Source organism: Filicampus tigris, chromosome 17 (genome assembly GCF_054856515.1).
Source record: "Filicampus tigris isolate MCC_2025a chromosome 17, RoL_Ftig_1.0, whole genome shotgun sequence".
NCBI classification, from domain to species: domain Eukaryota; kingdom Metazoa; phylum Chordata; class Actinopteri; order Syngnathiformes; family Syngnathidae; genus Filicampus; species Filicampus tigris.
This window is the reverse complement of record NC_141233.1, coordinates 13888215-13909012: the sequence shown is the minus strand read 5'-3', so window position 1 is coordinate 13909012 and position 20798 is coordinate 13888215. Positions and strand designations below refer to the sequence as shown.

Genomic DNA, 20798 nt, shown 5'->3' with positions numbered 1-20798 from the left:
TGTGCATGTCTCAAGCATTTTAATGTAGCATCTAAAAGTAAAAACAAGCCGCTATGATTCATGTTCAGAAAATGTGTGGCCTTTTGCATGAGATGCCTGTGAACTGGTAATTAAAGAACAGGAAGTCAGTAAAATGCCTGTTTTCATCTCCATCAAAGTGGATGTGGTGGCGACGGAAGGCTGGCAAAGAGAGCAGCAAGGTTCACACACATTTTACAACTACGGTCTGTTTAAAATTAAACTTTGTAAACCAAATGATTAAATAGTCACGACTGGAATCGCTTTGCTCAAATGTTTTTCTGTTGAGCCAAAAAAAAAAAACAACAAAAAAAAACACGTGTTATACACTGGCCCCAAAAGGAGAAGAATGGGAAATTTTGCAGTTGAATTAGTTTGTTAGCTTGAGACATTTTAAACTCACTTCAACAAATGAAATGTATAATTGTTCTTCAGACGGCTGAAAGGTCGGTGTTGGCTCTAAATTCTTCAGTGGTTTGGTGGTTAATAATTTGGGGGACAAATCCTCACAAATAAGTTAATCTATTTATTATTTTTAAGGAACACAAACAAAGCTTTGTAAGGATTCTGACAAGCGTGAGTGTAGAAAGTTGTGTCAAAAAAACACCGCCACTGCTTACGAAGTATAATGTGTGCGTGAGGGCGTTCGCCGGTTTCTCTGCTCCCTGTTGAGTTCGTTAAGAATGACGTCCATGTTGGGCGTTTCGTCAGCGGTGATGATTCCGTCTTCCAACGGATTTCCTGAAGCAAAACATCAGCGTCATTAAAATAACCCTCCATTGGCTTAACGTAAGTAAATCCACGCCCACTAAGACGGGGAGCCGCGTCATTTGGTTACTATGGCAACTTCTATTACGCAACCTATGCCGTGAGTCTGCTCCAAGTCGTGACTGAGGAACGACGACGAGGTGCTGGACGGCGGCGACACCGGGGACGGGAAACGCGTCGGTCTGATCACCGAAGCTCTCTTCACCGTCCTCTGGGTTGCCGTGCGACTCCATTCTGTAAAAGGGCCGAAAAAGCGGGTTGCGGCCAACTTCAAATTCTTTGACTTTAAAGCAACTTTCCGGAAAGTCAAAATGTACCTGAGTTCTCGGCCAGCTTCATTTTTCCCAAACACAGGTATGTCTGCCACTCCCTCCTCACCACGTCCTTCACCGCACAATGGAACACAAATATGAATAAACCTGCAAACAAGGACGCATGCCGGTGTGGGTGCGCGGCCTTTAAACTTTGGGGGTGAAGCTCCGAGTCTCACCTTGGAAGGCGTTACAGATGGCAAAGAGGTACATGAACGGCAGGTTGACGGGCCCCCAGGCGAAAAAGGCGAAGCCCCATGTGAGGCCCAGCAGGATGGTTACGCCCACCACGCTGCGCACGTCCTGCCCCGTGGAGCGGTGCCGCGAGTTGTGCGGGTTCTGCCGCTTGATCTTACGCAGCTGGACCAGCACCAACACCAACACGATCAAGTTGAACAGAAAGATGACGCAGAAGTAGGCCACCACCGCCACGTAGAAGGCGATGTCGTTTTTTAGCCAGCAGCTGTAGAAGACGCCGGGGGCGGGGGGGGACGGGAGTCTTTTAGTCATGTATCGCGGGATATTACAGACGCGGGTAAAAGACTCACAAGTCGTCACTTGTGCCGTCAGAAAACCTCCCGTAGGACACTAGCCCGTAGTTGTCCTTATCGACGGCTATGACGATGACGACCACGACGACGGGGGCGCCCCAGCCCGCCAGCGAGAACCAGACGACGTAGCGCGGCACGTGCATGTTGAACACCTTGACGAGGGCCAGGTACATGTGCAGCCCATCCAGGCCCATCCAGGTGAAGGAGGCCAGCAGGAAGTAGTGGAGGAACCAAGCGGTGGAGATGCAGAGCCCCACGGCGTCCGGGTACAGAGCCAGCCAAGCGTCCACCAGGAAGACCAGGTTGAGCAGCAGTAGGGCCACGCTCAGCTGGATCAGGATTTTGGAGGGGATGTCCTTGCGCAGTTTGCTGTAACGGTTTCGCACATCGTGTTAGGTCACGTGCGCTCGGCTTGCGCTGAATATACCGGAGGACGGAAAAAAATGGAATGTTATTTCGGGACGGCCACTGGCCCACTGAGGCAAATCCGTAATCCGATTGGTCCGAGGAACGCGTTTGCTTATATAGTTTGAAGGCCTCAGGGAAATTGAAGCGACACGGCAGCACGGAGAGGCTGAAATCTGATTGAACAAAAGAAATAAATAAAGCGGACCTCTCTACTGGAAGTTGTACGGCGGCGAGAAACGCTATCAAATGAAAAGAATACACTGTTGAGAGTCAATTATTAGTGACGACGCACTCCTGGTGTGTTGTGGCACTCACTACTCACCCAAAGGCCAAGTATGTGAGGAGCGTCAATGCCAGGAAAATGGCAGAGACCCCGCAGCCAATATAGGTGATGAAGGTCAAAATGGTGGCGTGCGCCTGACTGGTTAAAGGCTGCCTGGCAAGGTCCTGAGAATGTCACACATTTACAGGACACAAATAAGACTCGATACAGGAGACGAAGAAGTCGGCTTTTGCAACGAAAGCGCAGTTTTCATTGATTCATTTGAACCACTGTAAACAGTTCTAGCTATAATGCCCAAACTACCAGATATAAATATGGGGCAGTACAGTTCTACCACTGAAAACTTCACACCCACAATGTAGTGGATGAACGCCCTTCAATAACAACGTTATACGCAGCTGGTTCCAGTCAAAAGCAATAAAAGTCAAACCAAAGCTTACTAGCAGGATCGAGAAACTGGTGAGATGGTTGCAGCCACAAACCGTCACGTCGTCTGTGCTGTTGCGGACATAACAGCCGTTGCTGTTCCAACCACCGGATCGCTCTGCCAGAGAAAGAAGAATTACTGCACATTCATACGTTATAGCCACGTGCGTTCTAATAGATGTTTTGATATCGAACACACCATTTAATGCAAAGTCCCAGAAGACGCATGTAGCCACATAATTAGCCTGTATTTTAGTGGGGGGTAAAAAAAAAAAACATACAATTGAAATGAGATCAAGTGTGAAAAGTGAAAGCTACTGAATAATGAACATCTTGCGTTGCTTCATCACTAATTGGTTTGTATAGGTGGTTATAATTTTAGGGCTGCTTTGCATGGTTTGTATTAGCCAGAAATGTACAAATACTGTGCAGGATTTCGTTATAAAATAAATAAAGACACTGACAGGAATGGGGTCCAGGTTCCTGAGGCTAATCACAACTTCCTCCTGGAGTCCCGTGACTGTCAAGTTGGCCAAACTTGCTCCCAGGATCCTGCTGTTAAGCCGGCGTGTTCCTAAAGATCGATCCTGTACGGAGCACACAGACAGTAAATCAGTGAATGTCAGAGAACTTAAATTGAATTTGAAGTGTCCTCTCAAGTGCACTATCAATCGAAAATGGAATGGAATATGTTCTGGATGTTGTCAATATCATGAAATGTTTTGTTGTAGACAGTTTTGTAAAATTATTAAAAACGTTCAAATCGATTTGTACATTCATTGACTCTTAATAAATCACCAAAATATTATGTTCTGTGTCTGTACAGACGTTAGGCACATCTCAATAAATTGGAAAATTGTAGAAAAGTTCCTTCATTTCAGGATTGTCCAAGTGGTACACACTGAGGATTAAATTAAACCGAATTAAATGTTCAGACTGTGCTTAATGTTACTGTAGAAAAGGGTGCTCGACGACTGCTATGCTGACTCCTTTTAAGGGGGCGGAGCTTCGAGCTTCGACCCACGCAGGAAGGAGGAAAAAGCACGGTAGGAGACTTGTGCCAGTTGTTGATCAAGTTTAAATTCATGAAGCCTTAGTCCACAGTTTACCCTGCTTCTAAATTGTGCGTGGGACAAGTAAGTTTATAACATTAAGAGTATTGTGTTTTTGCTGTGCAAACACATGGCGAGTCATCACCGCAATTTCGTCTGGTGTTTACAATTTGAAGCTGTTTCTCACTCGTATGTTTGTGTTGTAATATTTGCATTATTTGGACATTAATACCTTGTTAATTGTTTGTAGAACCACACTTTGACTTGAAGCATCAATACCTGTTTACTGTGAATTCAACTTCATCAAACGTCAGCAAACCCAAGATCTTCATTATCGGAGTTCTAACCGGACTCACAACAGTGATTTGGATATTCCTACCAGCACAAATAAAATACCTTTCTTTTAGTTACGGTGAATCAAACAGTTTTTTTAATCACTAGAGAACATTTTTAAGTACAGTTCATTTGTATTTAACTTTTAAGTACAATACATTTGCATTTAATCTTTTAAAACTGTTTTCTATTATTCATTCTGTTTGTTTTTATTTCCCTTTCCTGCAATACTTATTTCATACGTTTTTTATGTCCATATTAAGTGCAGTGTGAAAGTTCAAACTGCTCATAATGACATTTGCCTTACTAGAATAAAGTGTAATTGAAGATTCACTACAGTAGGTGGCAGTGGCGCTCCCATTGTCAGACTCATTTCTCTGTTTTACGCTGTGTAATGACCTACTTCTCTTTCCAGAAAATTCCGCTGTATTGCGATACACCCGTGTACGGTACTTGACCTGAAATACAGTGCTTTTCTGGTAAAAGTTGAAGTGGACTCTGGAGGCCATCTGCTGCTCCTCTGAGGTGAGGTTTTGTGTGAGTGAGGCGGGCAGCGTGATGGAGCCCTGAGGGATGGCGGAGTTGTTCCTCACACTCCTTTGAGACTTGGGATCCACTCGAACCTTAAATACACACGCATAGCACACACACACACACCCGCGTATTTTTATTTGATTTTTTGCTGATCACTACTGATTAGGATGAGTGCTATTGATTTGAAATAATATGACAAAGGTCACCAGTCCAGTTAACAACATGCTCACGTTTTTGCAGAGAGGAGCTCGTTTGTGCAAACAGTATTTCATTTGCGCAATGGCAATAAATGTCTTAGTAAATCTTCATTCATCTTAAGTGGAGCCATTCTGTAATTCTTTACAGTCGCGTATTGGAAAAGTTGGCAGCCTCGACACATGTGCCGCAGCGCCATACCTGTGCATTGTTGGGGTCGGAGATGGAGAAGAACACTTGCTGAAAATTACTTCCATCCACAGTTTTGACAGACAGAGCCAAAGCTGGTGACAAGAGAGTTTCTTCTTCTTCTTCTTCTTCAAGGTCTAATTTAAGGCCCACCGTATCAACCATCCTTATAATTCTGTTGAAGAAAAAAACCCAGCAACATTTAATTTATATTTGCGGAATCAGAATAGGCAGAAGTTCAGCCATCATGACTCACAAAACAGATTGGTAAACGATTTTTTATGATCAACAAAGCCACAATGTTGACAAGACAATACTTGCCGTAACCAAAATATTACAGTTTTTAGTACGATGCACCGCAGTTACTGACTACAACCACACAAATATTGGATTAACATATTAAACAGACAACAGGAAAATACACATCCTATGACATAAATAAATAAATCATGAACGTAACCTGTTGTAGGAGCTGGCCAGTGTGTCGGCAGAGGCGTCCAGCAGGTTGCTGACGATGTGGACGGTTGTGTTAGCCAGAGCCAGGCTGATATTGGGGCCCGACAACAGATCCTCCAACTCGGACACAAGCTGGTCCACCCGAGTGGAGTTGAGTCCGGACACATTGGCGCTCAGCTCGAGAAGAGCGTTGGCTTGGCTCTCTGCGTCATTAGGCGAGACGTCGGTGACATCCGGCGTCGCTGACGTTGCGTTCAGCGTGAATGACGTCGGATTATTGGAGGCGGTGTTTGGTTGCGCGGTCGTCGCGTTTGGGCCGATCGTGGGCGACGCAGTTGGAACGCACTGCTCCTCCAGCTCCACCACCGCATTTTTTCCCGATAGACTTAGAGCAAAAAGGGACACATTTAGTGAACGTTGATCACCTCTGTGAAACTGAATAGACCAATGACAGACCATTTGCGGGTGGAGAGTAGAAGAGGAGCGCCTTCGTGTGCCGTACAAAACTCTGCATGCTGGAGGTTGGCGGTAAGCCATAGCAACTCCGAGTCCAACAAACTGTCACTACCTTTTGGACGGCCACAGATAGCTGTAAGAGTCAAAGAACGAAAGAGGTTATTATCGAGGCAAGTCCATGAGCCCACAGCGGCGTAATCTGCGCACCGGCTCGAGTTGTTATTCCGTCAAACGTTATATTCTCCTCTGATCGGAACACAGTCGTTATGGCTGCGGACACGTTACAGGTGGGAACCTCTTCGGCCAACTGTAAAATCACACTGCAATTTTGAGGGCTGGAAGAGTCAAAGGTCACGTGTGAAAGTCAATCTGTCTTTCGGCAGAGGTGATGTGATGATTTCACGAGACTCACTTTTTTCCAGCTTGACAGTCCACAGTGGCGTTCTGAGTGGAAAAAGGAGTTTAGATTAAAGCGGAAGTCAACTCCCCACCAGAATTTTTTTTTTTTTTTTGCAATAATATGCTCTATGCGTATTCTGATTAAAATTGCGTTTGTGGAATACAAGTTTTTTCCACCACTTTTTAGTAATCTTAGGGGGCGGCCATTTTGTCACTTCTGTCGTCAGGGCTCATGTAACGACCAATCACGGCTCACCAGTTTTCTAAAGATGAGCTTAATTGGTCATTATCCGAGCCCTGAGCTATTGTGATTTTCACTTGCTTTCATTTTCAGCCGACATCAAGTGGCAAAATGCCCCCCCCCCCCCCATGAGATGTACAAAAAAACGTTTAACTCATATTCCACAAACACAATATTAATCAGAATGCCAACTAGTGGGGCTGCATAGAACATAATCTTGTAATGAAAATGTTTAGGTTGACTTCCCGTTTAACTCTATGACATCAAAAATAGTCTGACTTTATATAAAATGGTCGTTTGTTTACCTTGTATTCAGAAGCAATGGTGAAAAAAGAGCATGAGGAACTGCAAAAAAAAAAACAAAAAAAAACTGATTACACTCAAAGTGGACAAAAACAGCAGATCTTTTACAAATGTATAATTTACTTTGTTGTTGGAGAGCAACTCTGGTTCAGCTGGGAAATCTGTTCAAATATAGAAGTTTATCGTCTAATAAACAACAGTAGTCACAAAATGAATACTCGTTAATGTAGAAATGAACACACACACACTTGGTGAGCTTACCAGAGACAGAGGATAGGAGGGGTTCATCTCAGGGTCTTGTATTGAAATTTCAAAAGTGTAATATGCATCTGAGAAAATAGAATGAAAAAAATAGAGCTGGACTGACAAAAAAAAAAAAATAATAATAATAATCATCCGATAGGTAGCTGATAACGTTTAAAACATACCGGTCCTATTGCAGTAAGCTGCGCAGCTGCAGTTCTCATCTGCAAGGTCAAAGCATGTTCATATATAAATAAAATTGTATTGTATTGTCTATGATACACTTATGAAATTTTCAAGGTCTTCACTAACAACAGTTTAGATAACATTTACTTTTTATTCGTGCACTTTTGGAATGCTAGCATTCATATTTTACATACAGAATGCTTTGTGTTTAGTATGCAACATAAACTTCTTTTTAGATAATTATTCGAAAACGTGGACCAATGAATTATCATTATTCGGAACATGTCGGTGCTCACCTGCAGCACACAGAGGTGCGCCAAGCGCTGACTCTTCACTGTCGATTGAAATTGTCCAAATTTATATTTTTGACATGAAATGAAGAGTGCTCTTCAAGGAAAATCCCAGCGCTTCAAATGAACAGCTTACCATTTTGAATTGGTGGAATTACGTGTAGAAATACAGATGTTTTCAAACACATCATCACTGCTGCAGAAATTATTTAGGTGACCTATTAAGGAGAACATATAACGGTTAGGTCATAAAAAAAATTAAAAAAAAAAAAAACATTGTAGCACTCACTGAAATTTCCCACTGCATGGATGTTAGAGGAATTTTGATTGGCTTCGCAGATTGTTTGCAGGATGCAACATGGCGACACGTTCTGCCTCAGCGCCAGAACAGACGAGCAGATGGGCTTTCTGATGAATAAGAAGATATTTGTGTTCTTTTATACCCACTGGACACTTCATTAGGATCACATCAACCACTTTTTAATACCACTCTTGTATTGCATATCACTGGATTGTTCAGGTGTTCCTATTAAGTACATTCTGCCCTCAAAGAAGTCAACGTGTTCCTTTATTATTTTTTTGAACTTACTATACTAAAATACATTCTGGTGTAGATTTTTTGTTGGACACCACACAGAGAACTCAACTTTTTTTTTTTTAGATAGTTTTCATAATAAGATGAATTTGATCGGCAGCTCAATCAAACTTACCGTCTTTCCGTCTTCTTCACACAGAAAACTTCAACTTCCTGTTACAAATCAATCAGTGTGACAAATCATGACAAATGAACATATCTGGGGAAAATGATTAGAGACATACCCAGGAGGATTCACCCATATCATCAAAATCCAGTACTTCCATAAAGTAGTATTCTGCAGTGAGCGAAGACAATGAAATAAAGTAAAAGAGCAGCAACAAAAAATATGCTGTATATATTTGACATTTTATATCATTCTGACATTATCATTTATAATGGGTTAGAATAGTTTAGGATTATTCATTATAGTTAGTTTTCTATTTCATTTGGACTTTTGCTTTTTAAAGTCAGTTACATTTTAGAGCATGCTTGTTCATTTTTATTTTTGTCAAAATGCTTTGTTTTAGTGTAGTTTTTATTTTATATTTATTTATTTATTTATTTTTTTTAATTAATTTGAGTATTAGTTTTTTTTTCAATACATGGAATATTTGTTGAGGGCAAGATTTACAAAAAAAAAGGTCACTAAGTATTGTATGATAATGATAAGTTGTAAAGTTGTAATCTACTATCCTCAAAAAACTGACTTTCCTTCTCCAATTTTTGTCTATTCTAGCCCCCTCTGTTGGCCGCCGACCTGTGGACGCAGCTTAACGTCATGCTCAGCACCTGCCGGCGTTATCTATCAACACCTAACTACAGGTAATACCACTGACGCAGAACCTGAGTGTGCAAGCATACCTGAAGTCTGAGCGCTCGTCACATCAGGCGGCATCGTGGAGGTTTCATTACAGGAAGTGAGACCTGCATGACGAGGAAATGGAAACTCAACATTTATCAGTAGGGAATAACTAAATGATGTAAAATGTGCCTGAGTTGTAGACTTGAATTTAGGAGGTTTCCACATAATGCTGAGTACCTCCAGTTTCAGCATTCGGTATTCTTCTTCTGTATAGTGTGAGACACTGCAATCTACATAAATAATTTAAGAAGAGAATGACCCCCGTGTATGGGATAACTCATATTATTAAGAATTTATTATAGTCCTAAAACCCAAACAGTACTTTGGATTTATCAAAAATACTCCAAAAGTACAGATGTGCGAGGCCAATTTTTTTTTTTTTTTTTTTTTTTTTTTTGCTCTCTCTGCGTCACATTCTCCATGTTTGCAAAGAATCTTCAGCATTGTGGACCTTTGTAAGTGTTATCAATGGACAATGCACACAGACAGTATTCTGACTGGAACAACGGGTTTCCTGAAAAATGAGAATGCAGTGTTTGAATGTGTGTTTAACATGACAATTGATGGATGACGTCCATTCAGGTATGTGGCCCGTCGCTTAAAATAAAACTGTACGACTACAATGGAGCATTTGGCCGTAACAGACTAGAACGAGAAAATAAATGATGTTATTCCTGGGAAACGATATCGTTTGCTTGTAGTTTCACTTATTTATCAATGTGGCGCTAAGAATCATTTCTATAATTTTGACTGATGCTCATTTGACACTTTTTATTATTCAGTGTTGTTGTGACTTTACCTGTGAATAGTAGGAGCAGGTGGACGACCTTTGTTATATGTGAACGTGGCTTTTTCACACTGGAACATAAAGACATCAACGTATAATAGATATCCATGCACCCTCGTTCGCATTTATTGACTATATAAAGCTGGTGTCAGGCGGTGTTCTCAAAGATCCAGAAAGAAAAAAAAACGGTTTCCACCTGACAGTCACAAATATGCTGCATAACAATAGAGAATAGAGTCAGTAATGAAGAGCACAACACGAGACTTTTCATCACACCTTGAGGAATGGTTCTCCCTTTGTGTAATATGTTACAGGTCTGTGTTATTTTCATCGTTGTATTGTCTTCGTGAATTGAACTTTGGAGGGATAAATCATGACCACCACCTTTTTAGATAAAATAAAACCGGCAAGAAGACAAACTAAAGGGTGTCATGTAAGTATGAAAGAAAAATCACGTTACCTGATGAAGGTTAAATCGATATTTCCCCAAGATGTTGTCCATGATGTTATCCACATTTTTACAAAGCTTTACATAGCTCCCTCGATGTCTTATCCGAAGCCGAGAAAGAAAAATCCTAGTCACTGGATTATAACGTCCATGGTCTTTCCGGGCATTAAGTCTGTCAGACTGGCTGATGTGACACGCCCCCTAAGTCATCAGCATGAAAAGGTCAACCTCACAAAACAGGCCAACTCACTGAAACACAAATGTGTTTTTATTGCACACCCAAGGAAGGAAAGTTGAAATGACCTTTCATTTAGATATGGAGGGAGCGAGAAAAAAAAAAATCACTCAATGCCAAATATTTTCCTTTAAGGAACGTGTTTCTATTGTGTTGAGTTACAGGGTGCGCCCTTGCTGAGTAGCCCTGCCAGGATACTTTTAAACGGAAGATGTGAGACTTATTTCCAGGGCAACAAAACAGAGGTCAAACAGAGGTGTTAGAAGAAGTCATGCGTATATATCGTAAGTTGCCGTTTTGTGCACCTGTTTTTCTTGACTGTCAACAGCAAATACTTGTGCTTCCATCTACGTTGAGCAACTTAAGCCAGCAAACAGCTCACCTTATTTATTTATTTTTTTTTACCGCAAAACCCTACTTTAAGTACTTCATAATCAGTCATCAAGTTTGAGGAACAGTCAAAGCTCTACAGTTGAGTGCCCCTGAGTTTGGATTTCACAAAAATGTTCAGGGGAATTAAGCATCTAAAGGTAGTACAAAACTGGGTGACCAAGGAGAAGACAGGGAGAAGCAATCAAACTTTTCTCAATTCATCCAATCACGGTATGCAACAGCCGTGACACTGGCAGTAGAAGGATGGCTAGGCAGCACCTAATGTAATTTGCAATGAACTTTTTGAGATGCTGTTTTGTTTTATTCTTAAACTTTGGGGGGAGCCAAAATGGGTATTGTATTATCAAAAATAATCACTTTGACAATTAATAAGATAAAAAAATTTTTTAACATGAATAAGTACATTTAACTTGGTGAAAAATTTTACGCTAAACCGTAAATATTATGGGACTCTTAAAAAAAAAAGGAAAAAGACACATGTTATCTAAGGTCCTTGTCTCTTTTTGTTATTGGATATAGTTTAGAAGCAGAAAATAGACAAAAATCAAATACAGCATCGAAAGCATTTCTCCTTGTGACCAGAAGATGGCGACAGCGTAGCGCCTGAGGACGATATGGTGAACTGTATTGTAACCTGGAAAAAATTGTTGGTATCCTCTCATAAAGAAATAATAATAATAAAAACAATAATAATACCGAATATATAGGAAAAGTAATAAAAACAAATACAACTTTAAAACTAACTAATGAAAATCAGAAATAGGTTTTGGATTATGGTTGAACAGCTTTATTTTAAAAATGATAATCATAACCTCATGAAACAGTCCTGGACAAAAATGGTGGTACTCTGAGAAAAGATTGAAAATAATTTGACCATATGGACATGTTCAACCAATGCGTCGTAGCATCACAGATGTCTTCCAAAACTTGTAAGAAGTCGGTTGGCCAACATTTTCGGGCATACATACTCCGCTACAACCATGGGGAATGACCAGCATTCTCACCTGGTTGATGAAGGATCCAACAGTGATAACGTACACGTATGCTCCACTACCCAGATAGTATGTATGTATGCTTTCATGGAGGAGGCTTTCATAATGTATTCACATTTGACTGTAAATCAGATGATTTTGACTCTTTTTTTTTTTTTTAATAAAAAATACGAAAATGCCATAAGATAACATTGCTTGCCAAATGCCTTTGCGATCTCCTGTCCAGTCGGTGGCGATATGCACCAAGGAGTTGTCACCCGCTAAAAACAAGACGAAGAAGCAGCAGCAGAACAAGAAGAACTGTGCACCAAGTCTCCCGGTGCCTGGCAGCTGTGTTTTCAGTGAGTAATTTAAACATTTTAAACTGTCTATTTGCCATTTATATACAAATGTATGTATGTACACTATTTAGGACTATAATTACGACACGGAGGCATTTGTTCGTTGTTACTCGCTACGTCACTGGAAGCTCGCTAGCTACCGTAAAACAAAATCAACAAGTGGCTCGTAAGCCCACAAGTAGAACTCAGCTGTCAATCAAAAGTCAGTCAAGGAAAGCCTTTGACTTTGACAGTTGTTTTGTGTGTTTCTACCCCAAAGTTGATATCCACAATGGAAGAGTGATGGCTTCACATATGTGGAGAGCTTTGTCTCAAAATTATTCGCACACAAATGTATCCGTGATTTTCACGTGTTTTTCAGATCCACAAATATTTGTGCTTTTGACAAATTTATTTCACTTAAATAACTAAGTATTTATGTTTTTGAATTGAAAGATTTAGTTGCATTAAAATGTGCTTTTCAGATCCGCAAATATATTCGTGACTGGCACGTTTTTTTATTGGTTGCTGGATTTATCAGGACTTATCGTGTAAATATTCAATTCTGCGTGTAAAATGTCGAATGTGCATTTGTGGATCAGCAGGAACGCAGTTTCAAGATGTTCTCACACGCACACACAGGTCTCTGATATTTACATGTGCGTAAAGGCCATTCCTACTCGTTCCACTCGTGCTGTTGTTTCCATTTAACAGGAATGCGCTATAGGCTATGCTTTTTTTGTTTAAAACTTGGACATTGAAAAACGGAAAGCTAATCTTTGATGTGTTTATTCGACACAATTCGGGAAACAAAATACGACCGTAATTTGTTTACTCCAAAGCTTGTTTTGCCGTGACATAAAGACGTTCTTCTTCGCCGCTGACGAAACAGGTCAATTACTTGATATGACTTGAAAAGAAGACAAAACGGAAACAAGAGCAAAACACATTTTGACAACATAAAAAAATACATGTTTATCATTTTTAACACCTTAGAACAATTGAACATGAAAACATTTAACTTTTTTTGCACTCTATATTATTATTTTGTTATTTTTCTTTATATCCAGGACTTGACAAAAGTCTTTGGGCACCAAAAGATTTATTGTTTGTTATTTAAGCCTTTGGGGACTTTTTAGTATAACATAATATAGACTAACAACCACTTGAATGAAGGATCGAAGCACGATATAGGTGATGCATGACGTGTGTTGGCACACTTGCAAATGGACGTATTAAAAGTGAAACTATACCACCATATTTGACTAATAATACGAATTGAATCTTAAAATAGACAATTAAAAAAATGAACTTTTATGTACAGAAGAGTGTTGCTTACTGCTTTTATTTTCTGCCTGACCAGATGGATGGAGGAGGTTTCGTGCTCAAAGGTGCAGCCGACGGACTTGTGGCGACATGCGGAATGGAAGGCCAAGCTGCATTTGGACCCGTGTGAGTATTGAGCAATGTTGTGTGATGTCACATCTCACCAAAAGGTGGGCGTGAGTGCACTGAAATTCAACTTCTGCTTCATGCACTGCACGACACTGTGAACCACAACACCATCGTCAGACATTTTTGGACATGATTTTGAATGACAATGATGTGGGCCAAGTTAGTTAAAAAATCATGTCATGTTAAAAAAAATGTACATTTATTTTTGACTAACTTGGTTCTCATCAGTGTCATTTAAAAACATGTCCAGCTGTGTGTGATGATGGTGTTGTGCTTTTGTCCAGTGAGCTCACGTCCCCCTTTGGCGCCATCGCCTAAGTGTGTGCGCGTCATTTAAAGTAAGTGACGTCACACATGAGCTCATCAAGCAGGCAACACTTCAGATGCTTCCATCATCAATGTCTGTGTGTGCTACTTGAGTTAGCTCACACAAACATTGACCGGTGAAATGCTTTCAAATTATGTTAGCTTTTCTGTCCAATAAATTGTTCAACTTGAATTGAAGCCTTTGTGTTTTATTGGTAAATCTGCCCTCATTTGAAGCCTTTCATGCGTGTCGTTTGCTGCAGTGGAAAACTATTCCAAAGGCTGCTTGAAGTCTTGAGGTGAGAGTTGCACGTCAGTCACTACTACTGTGGACATAAGTGTCACATTACTACTCCTGTTTGTCTCTTTGTGACTCAAAACTCGAGCAATCTTTAAATTCGTCGAGCTTTGGGTCATGTGCGACTGAGGGCAATAGTAAAAGACTTGTGTCTCATGTAGTGACTGATGTGCAACTTTGACCTGAAGACTCAAAATTGCCTTAAAAAAAACGATCTGCTGCTAGGACCGCCCCTAACTCCGCCCAATTTTGAATCAACCAATCACAAAGCGGCTTTAATTTACATAACCAATCCGCATAGAGTAATTTGCATAGCCACGCCCACTTTTACCGACCCGACCAATCAGAGCGCCCCAAATTTGCATAGCCACGCCCACTTCAGATCCAGCCAATCAGCGTGCTGCTAATTTGCATAGTCCCACCCACCTATTGACCAATCACAGCCTGCATCTGCATTGCCCCACCCACTTCCAGACCCCTCAACAAATCAGAAAGCCTTATCCAAGCCTTGCCACACCCACTTTCCGGTACGTCCCACAGCTCCCCCCCCCCCCCAAAAAAAAAAAAAAAAAAAAAAAAAAAAAATTGGTAAAAAAAATTTAAAAAAACGGTTGGGAAATTTTTTGTATTTTTTTGTTACTTTGCTTTAAGTTTATTTGTGATGTGTGTAAGAATGAAGTTGAGATTTTAAGTGTTATTTGTAATCAAGCTTTATTTCTTTTGCAGAGTAGACAATCACAAACACACAAGTTACAAGTTGAATGACAGTCTGCTTGTTGCTTGGTAGTGAAGTGGTCGGCCGGCCAGAAGACAAAGTTGCAAGTTGGATGACAGTCTGCTCGTTGCCAAGTGCTCGGCCAGAGAGAAGCCAAATTTGTAAGTCGGATGACAGTCTGCTCGTTGCCAAGTGGTCTGCCAGCAAGAAGAACTTGGACAACCGTGTGGACCTAAGACAAAAAAAAAAAAACATCTGTGAGTCAAAAGTTAGGTCAAGGTCTGGTGCAAAAGGTGTTTGGGGCTTGAAACCTACCAGCAATCAAGACAAGCCCTCACAGGTGCGTTATGGTGGAAGATAATCTTGTTCTTTGCTGACTAGAAAGGGGAAGAAAAAAAACAAGTATTGGGTCAGAGAAGTTGTCATGAGGATTGTGCAGTGGAAAGAATTTAAAGAGCATACCGTCAAAGTGTAAAAGTCTCCTATTTCTTCTCAGGCTGCCTCCAAGTTTGGCTTCAGCACCTCGTGGATGAGCAGGCAACAAGAAAGGCAAAAGTGTTGCTGCGAGCAGGTACTCGATCGTGCACCACACTGGACACAAGAACAAAATCATTCAACTTTGTCGAAACAACTGGAACATGCTAGCTGAAATGAAATGTTGCTTTTTCTTACCAGCAGAGGACTCGTCCTCGGGCAGACGCACTTTTGAGTCACGTTGCAGCTCGTAGCACTACAGTGGCGCCATCTGCAGGACAAGGAACATGTGAGTACACATTACTAACCTGAAATGCAGTTACGTTTTATTGTTACGCTTCTGCAGGCGCTCCTCATTGATGCAGTCATCTGGAACACCATGGCGACAAGTTAGATGACATTTAAAGACAGTCTCCTCATGGCTGCATGGAGTCGTCACTTGACCAGCAAAGAGCACACTGACCAGCGTTTGGACCTAAAGACAAAGGTGAGTCAAAAGTTAACTCAAAAGCTATGGCATCAGCAACATACAATGAATGTAGTGTTTCACCTTTAATGACATGGCGACTCATTTTTAAGTTGACTAAAATATTTTGATTCACTGCAGTGGCTGGTCCAGCTCCTGAAACTCTGGACTGGTGCGGACTTCTCCCGGATGGCCAAAGCTGCAAATACCACAAATGACGGACCAGACAAGCTGCTATTTTTAGTATGTTTATTTACATGTCTTAATACTGAAGGCAGCTTTGAGGACCTTCCACATTTATGGAGAATTTCTTTGCCCAGCAGGTGGAAGAGTCCCTGACGGCACTCTTACTGGAAGCTTGCAGAGCTGCCTAAGAAAAAGCAGGCGAGTGCTTTTTCAACATGCATGACTTTTTGTAGCCAGTTTAACCGGTCAGCAAGTTGATCATCGCACCACCTAGAACAACAAAAAACAGTCAAGTACTTTGATTCATCAAGTTTGTCTTTTGCAACAGGTCCCAACCTTGACCAAGAGGAGCGCGACTTCACAAGTTGATCCATGCTGCACTGATCAGGCTCTTCAGCGCCACCTGGTGGACAAGAAAGCAAAAAGCAGAAGTTCAGATGGGACACTGCTGGAAAGTCACATCGGGTCGCCTGATCCTCCTTCGGTTTCATCCAGAATCTTGGCTGGTGCTTCTTCCTGGAGTATTACTGCAGCAAACATTAAAGTTGACAATGATCGTGAAGTGTTGAATGTTCTCACCTGACTCGGGTGTCAAATCCAGGTCCAGAAAGTAAAACCCCTAACACAGTTTGCCTGTAGCCGCAGGTGCTTCCACTCAATCGGCAGGTAAACGAGCTCCCCAGAAACACCTGTGGCGCAAGTCAAACTGTGGCTGGGTTTTTAATTACTGGAACTGGATTTGACACCTTTGCTGATTGATAAGATCACAGGAGGTCCCTTTGTCACCACGTGCTGAAATAATTAGTCAAGCATTTGTACATTTATGAAAGCGCGGGTCTTACCAGTGTGGAGAGCAGAGCTGGACGCCTCTTCAACAGCATGGTGGCCTGAAAGACAAGGGAACGTAAGCATTCCATTAAAATGCTCAACCTGACAAGCTAGTGGCTTAGCAACCTGATATTTGCTAGTCATGCAAAAGTCTCATAATCATGTCACCCCCCCAAAAAAAAAAAAAAAAAAAGAAGTCAGCCATTTTAAGGGTCATTTGGGCCTTTCGGTTAAAAGATCTGAGCCTGTCGGACAAAAGAATCAACACACACAGATACTTGATTTAGTCTGTTTAATAATGATCTCTTTTACATAAAAACACAGCAATTGTGCCATTTTGCAGTCAACCTGGCCGTTCGTGCAAGCCTGCGGGCAAAAATGAGACAGTTAATACGCATGAATGAAAATATACTTGATTTATTCAGTTTAATTGTGAGGTTTTGTCTACTTACCTTCAGCAAATGTGAGGTTTTGTCTACTTACCTTCAGCAAAACGGCACGTTCGTCCAGATGCTGGAAGAGTGCAAACGCGTTAGCTTACCATGTTAGCAAGGCGTGAGCATGCCAAAAAGTGCTACTTTAGTTCAAAGTGAGCAAAAGCAGAGAGTTTTAAGAGACTATTAAAGATTGAGCACCCACCTAGTCAACGTTTTCGATGATCTTTTGGAGGAGATGTGTGCGGAGCAGCAGGTGGACGAGGACGACTGGACACTGTCAGCAAGCTGCGAAAGAAGGATTGCCTCTTTTTCGTCGACTTAAATAGGTTTCCGGTGATGACGTCACTTCCAGAGGGGGGAAAAAAATAATTTTATTTAACACAGAAAGCTAAGAAGTAAACACTAGTAAAGATGAGTTACATTGAAAATGCGGTGGTGAAATAACAGAAGCATTGTCATAAAGGCTTATCCAGGATTCGAACCATGGTTGTCTGGTACTGAAATGGGGAAGTCTACCACTCGACTACCACTTAGTTGCTGTCACAGATCCACTTAGTAGTATATATCAGATATGGTGACGCAGTGAGCACAAATATGTGGATTAGTGCATCTATATATAACCACTCAAAAATATCCAGAAGATCTGATGTGGTCGAATGGTTAGTGTCAATGATTGGTGTACAGGAGACCCCGGTTCGATTCTTGCTTTGTTCTCCATTTAATTTCTAAATGGAGCAAAGAGTGAGGATCGAACCCTGGTCGCCACAACACTAAGCTACTTCTTATACCACTCGACCATCTTGGCGGAGAAAACCGGCAATTTTAATGTGTATTTATTGGATCATGGTCAACAGTTTGGACAACAAATTTTGCATCTACATCCATCTATCTAGCAATTACCCGAGCCGCTTATCCTCAGTTACATGAAAAAAGGAAATGCAATTTTCTTGACAAAAAAAAAAGTGTGATGACACTCAAAGCTAACAAATAACCCCCACACCCATCAATTTTTACTACCACTAACTTCATGATGTCATCCATCAGGGGAGGGTTTGCAAAGTCAACTTGGTATGAAATTGAAGACGAACATGACAAAGAGGCAGTGTAGTTTGTTAATTTCCTTTATTGTTGATCGCAAATAAATTGCTTGAATAAAACAAGTGTCTTGTTCAGTCACAAACAATTCGTGTTTTAGTTTCAAGATGCTTTCATTGTCGATAAAGGCAACTCTGATGGGGCGTTGAAAACAGTCTCGTCTCGTTGTTTGGGGGGAGTGGGTGGGTCGGTACTGGTCCGACAGGGTTGTACCCTTTACCTGTAACACACAACGAAACATGGTGGAATCAAATTTAATAATAACTATTACTATTATTGGGCAGAAAAAATGCGAAGACTTTCCGAGGGCCCCCCAAAGTACCGGTATTACGTGTCATCGGGATTATACACCACCGCTCATCCAACCCACCCGTACCCCCAAACACCACCACCTCCAAACCAAATTTACCAGTGTGTGCGTGAAAAAGATTAACGACCAATCGCCACATAAATCTCTTAAAATATCGAAAAAATCGCCTCACTATTGTCTTGACATAAAGGTTTTCCTCTTTGAGTGCGCACCTATGGAGAAGAAATGGTGATGTCCGTAAAATTTCAAGTATTGGTGCGATCCTTTTGATATTGACAAAACAAGTGTTTTATTTAACTTCCCGTTTCGTTTTGAAAAACAAATTCGGACGTTTTTACATTTTTAGTATCTGCTTCCAACCCAATATTCAATGATCAAAAGTTAGTCTTAAACTCCTGCCAGACCTAATCTGCTTCTGTTAGCGACGAAAATGTGTCGTTAGCCTTCTGAAAATCATGACAAACAGGGTTTTGACGCCCACCCAAAAGAAAAGCGATCGTCGAAAAAAAACTGTCCGCCTCTTGTTCACCGCTAGCTGTTGCCATGGTTACAAGGCACGCACATCGCAGTTGTTTAGCATTCTGAAGATAGTTTCACATTTAAACGCAGATGTGTACTCATTTCCCGTGTCCTCGTCAATAGTTGCCACAATAGAAGATAAGCAAACAACATCTTGGACTGCTCCCTGTGTGCTGGCTGTTTAAAGGTTTATTTACCGTAACATCGGTACTAATTTTGATAGCATTTAGCTAGCGGACGTTCCTTGTTTAAACACTTGTTTTACACGCCAGTGTTGCGTGGAACAATAACTTGGAGTGACAATTACACAACTTGAAGAACTTTTGCCTCTTATTTGAAGAAGTGGTAGAAAAGTGACCTGCCCTGAGATAATCTTGAACGTAGTAGATCGATGAAAACAAGTTAAGTTAATTTACCTGAATTCAAATGACTACTGTACTACCCTTTGACTATTGTACACAGACTTGTGTATTGTACATACATATTTGAACAAGATCGATATCATACCTCGGATTAGATTGAGTTGATGTTGCTTGCGGACTGATTTAAGTAGGGGACGGGCGAGAGGAAGTGACGTTCTGTCTATTGTCGAGACTGAGCAACGTACTGTATTGCATTGGATTGTCTCATTCGAATAAAAGTTAAGTAAGCAATTTAATGCTTTAATCGTCCACTCTGTATGGTCAGTTGGAACGGAACAGAGTGAAACACTTTTCCATCGCTACAAATTGTTCAAATTCACTTAAAAGTTGTAGTCGCGTAAACTATCCAAAAATCACAAAAGGCGAAACACGCCCCGCTGCATGGGATTGTGGGAAACAGAGTTTACCAACAATTTTTTTACAGGTTACAATACAGTTCACGATCCTGACGTAAATATGAAGAAATTGTCAAATGACAACGTACCAGTTGTGTTCACCTCTGTCAAACGGGTACCTCACTGATTAATATATCTTCAGTACTGTACACTCTAAATAACTGTTGTACCGTTAAGAAAGAACGAGAAACAGGAAAGTAGGAGCTGATTGGGACTTCATAGAGGTTTGATTTGACTTACATCTAGTGGACGTGCAGTGTAACAACAATGCATGTAATGTACATACAGGGGGTCCTTGCTTTACGACTAAGTTCCGTTCCTACGGCGCGACGTAATAGTCGTAATTACAGTAAATATTTTTAATGGGGAAAAACAACACCACCAATGTAAAACAAATTAAAAGGTAGGCTATAATGCAGGAAAAAAAATGGGGCAGCAGCACTTTTACATAACAAAGTAAAGCATTTCAATCAGACCTAGTGCTACTTTCACAAGTATTTTTTCAATCAGTATGTACATTTTGTACGTAACCTTTACTTAAGTACAAAGTCAGCGAGTACTTTTGCCACCTCTGAAAACCACGCATCATTCCCAATCTCGTTTATCCTAAAACGAGGACCCTTTCATGCAAAACAA

At 41.0% G+C, this 20798-nt stretch overlaps 2 protein-coding genes and 1 long non-coding RNA gene across 17 annotated transcripts; 1 reads left to right on the top strand and 2 right to left on the bottom strand.

Annotated features, from left to right (window-relative positions):
* Positions 1–2: 2 nt before the first annotated feature.
* LOC147133500 (adhesion G protein-coupled receptor G2-like) lies at positions 3–10628 on the bottom strand. 2 transcript variants are annotated; one of them, XM_086057400.1, is made up of 27 exons: positions 10329–10628; positions 9881–9939; positions 9081–9143; positions 8462–8514; positions 8353–8390; positions 7932–8050; positions 7779–7860; positions 7649–7686; positions 7352–7390; positions 7185–7252; positions 7047–7084; positions 6926–6965; positions 6393–6424; positions 6188–6315; positions 5981–6113; positions 5529–5909; positions 5081–5243; positions 4609–4773; positions 3230–3352; positions 2965–3010; positions 2780–2883; positions 2379–2503; positions 1646–2017; positions 1277–1560; positions 1104–1170; positions 880–1020; positions 3–759 (listed from the first exon to the last, which is right to left on the bottom strand). In XM_086057400.1, the coding sequence occupies exons 1-27, from the start codon at positions 10382–10384 to the stop codon at positions 726–728; spliced, it is 2991 nt and encodes a 996-aa protein (XP_085913526.1). In that variant the 5' UTR covers positions 10385–10628; the 3' UTR covers positions 3–725. The 2 variants fall into 2 exon arrangements, with proteins under 2 accessions (XP_085913526.1, XP_085913525.1); XM_086057399.1 differs by having other exon boundaries at positions 1104–1205; positions 10329–10622.
* LOC147133499 (uncharacterized) lies at positions 3775–16718 on the top strand. 12 transcript variants are annotated; one of them, XR_015090341.1, is made up of 12 exons: positions 3775–3811; positions 4566–4675; positions 8956–10835; positions 12163–12277; positions 13620–13708; positions 15103–15370; positions 15527–15601; positions 15706–15793; positions 15851–15991; positions 16112–16213; positions 16291–16354; positions 16485–16718. XR_015090341.1 is itself a non-coding variant. In XM_086057402.1 (11 exons), the coding sequence occupies exons 2-8, from the start codon at positions 8998–9000 to the stop codon at positions 15862–15864; spliced, it is 693 nt and encodes a 230-aa protein (XP_085913528.1). In that variant the 5' UTR covers positions 3796–4675; positions 8956–8997; the 3' UTR covers positions 15865–15991; positions 16112–16213; positions 16291–16354; positions 16485–16718. The 12 variants fall into 12 exon arrangements, 1 of the variants encoding a protein (XP_085913528.1); XR_015090337.1 differs by having other exon boundaries at positions 3792–4675; positions 8956–10301; positions 10716–10835; XR_015090340.1 differs by having other exon boundaries at positions 3795–4675; positions 8956–9041; positions 10716–10835.
* On the bottom strand, positions 15026–17243 carry LOC147133498 (uncharacterized). 3 transcript variants are annotated; one of them, XR_015090348.1, is made up of 9 exons: positions 16999–17243; positions 16493–16559; positions 16228–16426; positions 16055–16169; positions 15841–15979; positions 15703–15775; positions 15493–15621; positions 15346–15407; positions 15026–15262 (listed from the first exon to the last, which is right to left on the bottom strand). It is a non-coding gene; the product is annotated as an uncharacterized LOC147133498 (long non-coding RNA). The 3 variants fall into 3 exon arrangements; XR_015090349.1 differs by having other exon boundaries at positions 16259–16426; XR_015090347.1 differs by having other exon boundaries at positions 16055–16426.
* Between the last annotated feature and the right edge of the window lie 3555 nt (positions 17244–20798).

What these genes read in the sequence shown, in the direction of transcription:
- LOC147133499 (XM_086057402.1), top strand. Translation starts at nt 8,998, where the DNA reads ATGCTCAGCACCTGCCGGCGTTATCTATCAACACCTAACTACAG. An exon ending in GCCTGGCAGCTGTGTTTTCA is followed by an intron (nt 12,278 to 13,619) that starts GTGAGTAATTTA and finishes CTGCCTGACCAG; the next exon opens with ATGGATGGAGGAGGTTTCGT. An exon ending in ATCAAGACAAGCCCTCACAG is followed by an intron (nt 15,371 to 15,526) that starts GTGCGTTATGGT and finishes ATTTCTTCTCAG; the next exon opens with GCTGCCTCCAAGTTTGGCTT.
- LOC147133500 (XM_086057399.1), bottom strand. Translation starts at nt 10,384, where the DNA reads ATGTGGATAACATCATGGACAACATCTTGGGGAAATATCGATTTAACC. An exon ending in CCTCCTATCCTCTGTCTCTG is followed by an intron (nt 7,085 to 7,184) that starts GTAAGCTCACCA and finishes ATATTTGAACAG; the next exon opens with ATTTCCCAGCTGAACCAGAG. An exon ending in CTACTCTCCACCCGCAAATG is followed by an intron (nt 5,910 to 5,980) that starts GTCTGTCATTGG and finishes TTTTGCTCTAAG; the next exon opens with TCTATCGGGAAAAAATGCGG.